Source organism: Gorilla gorilla, chromosome 20 (genome assembly GCF_029281585.2).
Source record: "Gorilla gorilla gorilla isolate KB3781 chromosome 20, NHGRI_mGorGor1-v2.1_pri, whole genome shotgun sequence".
NCBI classification, from domain to species: Eukaryota; Metazoa; Chordata; class Mammalia; order Primates; family Hominidae; genus Gorilla; species Gorilla gorilla.
The window spans coordinates 29,805,556-29,814,904 of record NC_073244.2 but is presented as its reverse complement, the minus strand read 5'-3'; the positions used below and the strand labels follow the sequence as shown (position 1 = coordinate 29,814,904).

Sequence of the window (9,349 nt, the reverse complement as noted above, 5' to 3'; positions counted from 1 at the left end):
TTAACCAGTCTTCAATTCTTACTAACCATAAGAAAATTCATACTGGAGAGAAACCCTGATAATATGAATAATGTGGCAAATCTTTTAACTTATCTTCAACTTTTAATAAACATTGAGGTAGTTTATACTGGAGTAAAACCCTACAAATGTGAAGAATGTGGGAAAGCCTTTTTCTCATCCTCATCCCTAACTACACATAAGAAAATTCATACTGGACAGCAACCCTACAAATGGAAAAAATTTGGCAAAGCCTTTAACCAGTCCTCACTTATTACTACAGATAAGTCATATTGGAGAAAAATCTTACAAGTGTGAATAATATGGAAAGCCTAAAAAAGTCCTCAATTCTTAACAGACATAAGATTATTCATATTGGAGAGAAACTCTACAAACCTGAAAGAAAAGACAATGCTTTTGACAACACCTCAAACTTTTCTAAACATAAAAACATGTTGCCGACAAATTCTAGAAATGTGAAGAATGTGACCAAGCCTTTAAATGATTGTCACACTTGATTATAGATAAGATAATTCATGCTGAGAAAATTGACGGTGTGAACAATGTGGCCAAGCTTCTAACCAATGCTCACATCTTATTGCACTGTAAAGCATTTATACTTGAGAACCAATGTACAAATATTGACAAAAAAGCCATTAATACCTGCTCAAATCTTACTCAAAATCAGAGTTCATACTAAATAAAAGCATTAAAAGTTTAATTACTATCAAAAGATCTATCAGAAAATATGTCTATAAAGTGCAGAAGAGTATTTATTTTGAAAAAGCATTACCAATATGAAGAGGGTTGTAATATCTTTGCTTGTATCACAGATCGTATTGTACACATTTTGTACTAGAGGAAAATCTTGAGGCAGTTGTTAAAATTTTGTTCAACATCAAGGAGTTTATACTGAAGAAAACCCTGCCAATGCAATAAATTTGGAAAAACATTTTTTTCAAAAACTGCAAATTATAAAACACCAAAGAGTTTATACTAAAATGTATTTTTGCAGACGCATTAAATATGAAAGATGTTCAGTCCAAAGTTAGTTCTATGTAAATATCAGGGAATCATTCACAGTAGAAATATCTAGGACACTCAAACTTTAGACATTATACTAAATCAGAATGCTGAGTATAAAAAATACAGACTAAAGTTCATATAAACATTATTTGTATATAACTCTAAAAAAAATTTTGGAGAGATATAATTACACTCAAAGTATACTTTTTGTGAAAATATGGAATTTTTAAAAAGTGAATAATAATGGAATTAATGTCTTAAATTACTTCATGCTGTTTCATCATTCCTGGTGTATTCACATGTGAAAATATGTGACTAATCATTGCTGCATAAACGATATGAAAGATTCTTTTTTTTAGGTAGGTGTTATTTATGACCTTTTCTATGGAAGGGTAAGGACATTATAATGTAGGATTCATGATGAAAATTTAAGTAGAGAGGCTCTTTGTGGTTAACTTATAACATTGAGTGATGTATGAGGTAGGTGTTCAGAGTAATCTGCATTATTAGGAAAGAAAAACATTTTTAAATTTTGTTTAAGTTAGTATGTTATCTTATTAATTGTACTTTTACGGAATAATATTAATTATACTTTTAAATTATAAATTTTACGTCAACTTTCCATTTAAACATTTTTAACAGTTTAAATACTATCATGAATTCATTGAAGTGTTATGCCACTAACTTTAGCCTATTCCACCTTACTCAAGGGTGTAGGTAAAATATGGTAACAATATATTATTTGGTAAGATAACAGACTGAAATCTCTAGTAATCATTTTTGCCAGTGGCTTTAAATTGTCAATAAGTTACAGAATATTGTTCCTATAGGTGAAACTTTTATTCTTATTTTCACGTTTAAATTTATTTTTCTTAATTTTTGTGGATGCATAATATGTGTATATGCGTATGCCATATATGGCATATTTTGATACAGGCATGCAGTATGTAATCATATTAGAGGAAAATACGTATCCATTACCTGTAGCATTTATTCTTTGTATTACAAGCAATTCATTTCTACAGTTTTAGTGATTTTTAAATGTACAATTAAATTGTTATTGACTGCAGGATCATTTTTATGGTCATAATGAAAATTATGTAGAAACATAAGTAAAATGTGGCCTCTGCTTGCATGCACATATGGACTGTTAGTATTGATTTACAGAGTTAAATATACATCTATTAGTCTAAAGATAAATCTTAGGTGTAAATAAATTTTGGAGTAAATGTATTTGTGTTATTGTAAGTTTGAAACTATTTTTAGCAGAAAAAAGCAATATTGGAACAAAATAAATCATTTTAAGAAGGTGTCTAATTTACTAGAAAAAAATTCTCAAAAATGCTGAAAGCAAATCTATTCTGTCTGCTTTGTATTGAATTTATTACTGTATAATCCTTGGCTTATGCTTCAGAATCTCCCCATGAAAATTCTCTGTTTTAACTTGACTATTACTCATGTTAGACCCATAATTTTCTTTTTGTTTGTTTGTTTAATAGTTTTTTTTTTTTTTTTGAGACGGAGTCTTGCTGTATAGCCCAGGCTGGAGTGCAATGGTGCTATCTTGGCCCACTGCAACCTTGGCCTGTCAGTTTCAAGCAATTCTTCTACCTCAGCCTCCCAAGTACCTGGGATTACAGGTGCCTGCCACCATGCCCAGCTAAGTTTCATATTTTTAGTAGAGACAGGGTTGGTCAGGCTGGTGTCAAACTACTGACCTCAGGTGATTCACCCACCTTGGCCTCCCAAAGTGCTGGGATTACAGGCATGAGCCACTGTGCCCAGCCTGTGTAATAGTTTATGAAGTATTCATTATGTGAGCTAGTCTGTAATTATAAGAATAATTTTTTAAAAAATTTCATTGTTCCATAATTTAATGGGGTACAGGTGATACTTGGTTGGATGAGTAAGTTCTTTAGTGATTTGTGAGATCCTGATAGACCCATCAGCTGAGCAGTATACACTGCACCATATATGTTGTCTTCTACCCCTCCTTTTTCCCACTCTTCCCCCAAGTCCCCAAAGTCTATTATATCATTCTTATGCCTTTGTGTCCTCATAGCTTACCTCCCACATATCAGCGAGGACACACAGCTTTTGGTTTTCCATTCCTCAGTTACTTCACTTAGAATAATAGTCTCTAATCTCATCTAGGTCATTGCAAATGCTGTTAATTCATTCCTTTTTGTGGTTGAGTAGTATCCCAACATATATATATATACACACATATATACACACACATATACACACCCATATGCACACCACACCTTCTTTATCTACTCTTTGATTGATGGGCATTTTGTTTGGTTCCACAATTTTGAAATTGTGAATTGTGCTCCTAGAAACAGGAATGTTTAAGTATGTTTTTCTATAATCAGTATTTGGGTTTATTTTTGGGTTCTCTGTTTCATTGTTCTATGTTTCAAATAATAACTTCTTTTCCTGTGGGTAGATACCCAGTGGTGGGATTAAATGGTAGTTTTACTTTTAGTTCTTTAAGGAATCTCTACACTCTTTTCTATAGTGGCTGTACTAGTTTACATTCCCACCAGCAGTGCAGAAGTGTTTCCTGATTGCCTCATCCACGCCAACATCTACAGTTTATTGATCTTTTGATTATGGCCATTCTTGCAGGAATAAGATGGTATTACATTGTGGTTTTGATTTGCATTTCCCTGATCATTAGTGATGTTGAGCTTTTTTAAATCTATGTTTGTTGGCCATTTGTATATCTTCTTTTGAGAATTGTCTAATCAAGAGCCCACTTTTTTATGGGAATTTTTTTTTTACTGAGTTGTTTGAGTTCATTGTAGATTCTGGATATTAGTCCTTTGTCAGATGTATAGATTGTTAAGATTTTCTCCCACACTGTGAGTTGTCTGTTTGCTCTGCTGACTGTTCCTTTTGCCGTGAAAAGCTCTTTAATTAGGTCTTAGCTATTTATCTTTGTTTTTACTGCATTTGCTTTTGGATTTTTGTCATGAAATTTTTGCCTAGCCAATGCCTAGAAGGGTTTTTCCAATGTTATCTTCCAAAATTTATAGAGTTTCAGGTCTTAGGTTTAAGTTCTTAAGTCATCTTGAGTTGATTTTTGTATAAGGTGAGAGATGAGGATCCAGTTTTATTCTCCTACATGTGGCTAGCCAATTATTCCAGCACCATTTGTTGAAAAGGGTGTTCTTTCCCCACTTTATGTTTTTGTTTGCTTTGTTGAAGATCAGTTGGCTGTAACTATTTGGGTTTATTTCTGGGTTCTCTGTTCCATTGGTCTATGTGCCTATTTTTATACCACTACTAGGCTGTTTTGGTGACTATGGCCTTACAGTATAGTTTGAAATCAGGTAGTGTGGTGCCTTCATTTTTTTTTCTTTTTTTTTTTTTTTTGCTTAGACTTCCTTTGTCTATGTGGGCTCCATATGAATGTTAGAATTGTTTTTTCCAACTCTGTTTTTCCAACTCACCATCTTCAGAATGATGATGGTATTTTGATGGAGATTGTGTTGAATTTGTAGATTGCTTTTGGCAGTATGGTCATTTTCACAATATTGATTCTACTCATCCATGAGCATGGGATGTATTTCCATTTGTGTCATCTACTATTTCTTTCAACAGTGCTTTGTAGTTTTCCTTGTAGAGGTCTTTTGAGTCCTTCATTAGGTGTGCTCCTAAGTATTTTATTTTTGTTGAGCTATTGTAAAAGGGGTTGAGTTCTTGATTTAATTCTCCGTTTGGTTGCTGTTGGTGAACAAAAGGGCTACTTATTTGTGTAGGTTAATCTTGTATCCAGAAACTTTGCTGAATTATTTTATCAGTTCTAGGAGCTTTCTGCAGGAGTCCTTAGGGTTTTCAAGGTAAATGATTATATCATCAGCAAACAGGGGCAGTTTGACCTTTTGTTTACTGATTTGGATGCCCTTTATTTCCTGTCTTATTGCTTTGGCTAGGACTTCCAGGATTGTGTTGAAGAGGAGTAGTGAGAGTGGGCATCCTTGTCTTGTTCCCGTTCTCAGAGGGAATGCTTTCAACTTTTCCCCATTCAGTATTATGTTGGCTGTGGGTTTGTCATAGATAGCTTTTATTATATCAAGCTGTGTCCCTTGTGTGCCAACTTTGCTGAGAGTTTTAATCATAAAGGATGCTGGATTTTGTCAAATGCTTTTTCTGAATCTGTTGAGATGATCATGTGATTTTAGTTTTAAATTCTATTTATGTGGTGTATCATATTTTTTTACCTGTGTATGTTAAACCATCCCTGCATCCTGGTATGCAATCCACTTGATCACAGTGAATTATCTTTTTGACATGTTGTTGGATTTAATTAGCTAATTTTTTGTTAAGGATTTTAGCATCAATGTTTATCAATGATATTGGTCTGTAGTTTTCTTTTTTGGTTGTGTCTTTTCCTGGTTTGGGTATTAGGGTGGTGCTGGCTTCATAGGATGAATTAGAGAGATTTCCTTCTTTCTCTATATTGGTACTGATTCTTTGAATATCTGCTACAATTCTGTTGTGAACCTGTCTGGTCCTGGACATTTTTTTGTTGGTGATTTTTAAATTACCATTTTAATCTCCCTGCTTGTTATTGGTCTGTTCAGGGTATGTAATTCCTCCTGATTTAAGCTAGGAGAGTTGTATTTTTCCAGGAATTTAAGTATCTCTTCTAGGTTTTCTAGTTTTTTTGTAAAGGTGTTTATACTAGCCTTCAGTGATTTTTTTGTGTTTCAGTGGTGTCAGTTATAATATCTCCTGTTTCATTTCTCAGTGAGGTTATTTGGATTTTCTCTTTTTTTCTTTCTTAGTCTTGCTAATGGTCTATCAATTTTATGTATTTTTCCTAAGGAGAAGCTTTTTGTCTCATTTACCTTTTGTATTTTTTTGTTTGTTTGTTTCAATTTCATTTAGTTCTTTTCTGATCTTGGTTATTTCCTTTTTTTCTGCTGGGTTTGGGTTTGGTTTGTTCTTGTTTCTCGTTTCTCTAGTTTCTTGAGGTATGACCTTAGATTGTCTGTTTCTGCTCTTTCAGACTTTCTGATGTAGGCATTTAGGGCTATGAACTTTCCTTTTAGCACCACCTTTCCTGTATCCCAGAGGTTTTGATAGGCTGTGTCATTATTGTCATTCAGTTAGAAAAATTTTTAATTTCCATATTGATCTTGTTTTTGCCCCAATGCTCATTCAGGAGCAGGTTACTGAATTTCCATGTTTTTGCATGGTTTTGAAAGTTTCTTTGTGTGTTGATTTCCAGTTTTATTCCACGGTGGTCTGAAAGAGTGCTTGAAATAATTTCAATTTTCTTAAATTTATTGAGGCTTGTCTTATGGCCTATCATATGATCTATCTTGGAGAAAGTTCCATGCACTGTTGAGCAGAATGTGTGTTCCATGGTTGTTGGATGAAATGTTTTGTGTATATCTGTTAAGTCCATTTTTTCCAAGGTATAGTTAAATTCATTGTTTCTTTGTTGACTTTCTGTCTTGATGACCTGTGTAGTGCTGTCAGTGGAGTATTGAAGTCCCCCACTATTATGATGTTGGTGTCTATCTTACTTCTTCGGTCTATTAGTAATTGTTTTATAAATTTTGGAGCTCCAGTGTGATGTTTGTATATTTAGGATTGTATATATGTTTAGGATTGTGATGTTTTCCTGTTGGATCAGGCCATTTACCGTTATATAATGTCCTTCTTTGTCTCTTTTAACCACAGTTGCTTTAAAGTTTGTTTTGTCTGATATAAGCATAGCTACCCCTGCTTACATTTGGTGTCCATCTGCATGAAATGCCTTTTTACACCCCTTTACTTTGAGTCTTTATGTTAGGTGAGTCTCCTGAAGATGGCAGATAGTTGGTGAGTTCTTATCCATTCTGCCGTTCTGTGTCTTTTAAGTGGAGCATTTAGGTCATTTACATTCAATGTTAGTATTGAAATGTGAGGTACCATTGCATTCATCATGATCTTTGTTGGCTGCATACTTTGGTGTTTTTGTTGTTGTTGTTGTTGTTGTTGTTGTTGTTGTTGTTTTGGGATGGAGTCTTGCTGTGTCACCCATGGTGGAGTGCAGTGGCTCGATCTTGGCTCACTGCAACATCCGTCTTCCAGGTTCAAGTGATTCTCCTGCCTCAGCCTCCTGAGTAGCTGGTACTACAGGTGCCCACCACTACACCGGGCTAATTTTTGTATATTTAGTACAGACAGGGTTTCACCATATCAGACAGGGTGGTCTTGAACTCCTGACCTTGTGATCTACCCACCTCAGTCTCCCAAAGTGCTTACTGGAATTACAGGTGTGAGCCACTGCATCTGGTATTTTTTTTTAACTTGTATTTTTATTTTATAAGTCTAGTTCGATTTATGCTTTAAAGAGTTTCTGGGCCAGGCATGGTGACTCACTCCTATAATGCCAGCACTTTGGGAGGCTAAGGCGGGTGGATCACCTGAGGTCAGGAGTTTGAGACCAACCTGATCAACATGGAGATACCCCCTTCTCTACTAAAAATACAACTGTTTCTTTCCTTCATATATGATGCTTAGTTTCATTGGATGCAAAATTCTTGGCACATAATTGTTTTGTTTGAGGAGGCTGAAGATGGGGCCCCAATCCCTTCTAGTTTGTATGGTTTCTACTGAGACGTCTGCTGTTAATCTGGTAGGTTTTCCTTTATAGGTTACCTGGTGCTTCTGTCTCACAACTCTTAAGATTCTTTCCTTTGTGTTTACTTTGGATAAGCTGATGACAGTGTGCTTAGGCGAAGATCTCTTTGCAATGAATTTTCCAGGTGTTCTTTGTGCTTCTTGTATTTGCATGTCTAGGTCCTTAGCAAGGCCAGAGAAGTTTTCCTTGATTATTCCCTCAAATATATTTTTCAAGCTTTTAGAATTGTCTTCTTTCTCAGGAACACAAATTATTCTTAGGTTTGGTCATTTAACTTAATTCCAGACTTCTTGGAGGCTTTGTTCATATTTTCTTATTCTTTTTTCTTTGTCTTTGTTGAATTTGGTTAATTCAAATATCTTGTCTTTGAACTCTGAATTTCTTTCTTCTACTTGTTACTGCTGAGACTTTCCAGAGCGTTTCGTATTTCTAAAAGTCTGTGCAAAGTTGCCTGAATTTTTTATTTTTTTTCTTTAAGCTATATATTTTGTTGAATATTTCTTCCTTCACTTCTTGCATGATTTTTTTTTTAATTTTGTTGCATTGGGCTTCACCTTTCTCTTGTCCCTCCATCATTAGCTTAAGAACTAACCTGAATTCTTTTTTTAGATAAATCAGGGATTTCTTCTTGGTTTGGATCCATTGCCAGTGAACTAGTGTGATTTTTTTTTTTGTGGGGGGTGTTGACAAACCTCCTTTTGTCGTATGACCTGGTTTGCTTTTCTGGTTCCTTCTCATTTGGGTAGTCCCTTTCAGAGGGAAGGTCTAGAGCTGAAAACTGTTGTTCAGATTTTTTTTTTAATCCCACAGGGTGTTCCCTTGATGTAGTACTCTCCCCCTTTTCCTGTGGTTGTGGTTTCCTGTGAGCCGAACTGCAGTGATTGGTTGTCTCTCTTCTGGATCTAGCCACCCAGTGAGTCTTCCCAGCTCCAGGCTGATACTTGGGGTTGTCTGCACAGAGTCCTGTGATGTGAACTGTTTATGGGTCTCTCAGCCACGGATACCAGTGCCTGCTCTGGTGGAGGTGGCTAAGGGTGCAATGGACTCCATGGGTGTCCTTAGCTTTGGTGGTTTAATGCTTTATTTTTGTGCTGGTAGACCTCCTGCCAGGAGATAGTGCTTTCCAGAAAGCATCAGCTGTAGTACTGTTGAAAGGGACCAGCAGTGGGTGGGACCCCAGAACTCCCAAGATTATATGTCCTTTTTCTTCTGCTACCATGGTGTGTAAGGAAGGACCAATGGGTGCGGGGGGCGCTAGGCATGCCTGAGTTCAGAGTCTCCTTGGGTGGTTGTTGCTGAAGCTGCTGTGGCAGATGGGGGTGAGATTCCCAGGTCACTGGAGTTGTGTACCTAGGAGGATTATGGCTGTCTCTGCTGAGTCATGCAGGGTGTCAGGGAAGTGGGGGAAAGCTGGCAGTCACAGGCCTTACTCAGCTCCCATGCAAACCAAAGGGCTGGTCTCACTCTCACTGTGCCCTTCATAACAGCCCTGAGTCTGTTTCCAGGTGGAGGGCGAGTTGGGCTTGAAAATTTCCCCAGGCTTTCTGTCTCCCAGCTGTGGGGAAAAAAAGGGCTTTAGTTCTTCCATGGCTGTGAAGTCGTCAAGCCGGATTCATGCCTTCCCCCAAGTTCTGGCCAGAAGTCTTCTTGCCCCATTGAAATTGTTACAAAGTTCAG

General features: G+C 36.2%; 1 protein-coding gene across 1 annotated transcript in view; it reads left to right on the top strand.

Moving 5' to 3' along the window:
* Positions 1-65: 65 nt before the first annotated feature.
* The window catches only part of ZNF91 (zinc finger protein 91), a 167,732-nt gene continuing 158,448 nt past the window's right edge, over positions 66-9,349 (top strand). The window contains exon 1 of the mRNA XM_055372322.2: positions 66-806. Within this exon, the coding sequence (XP_055228297.1) occupies positions 746-806 (61 nt within the window). The 5' untranslated portion in view covers positions 66-745. The remainder of the gene's footprint in view (positions 807-9,349) is intronic.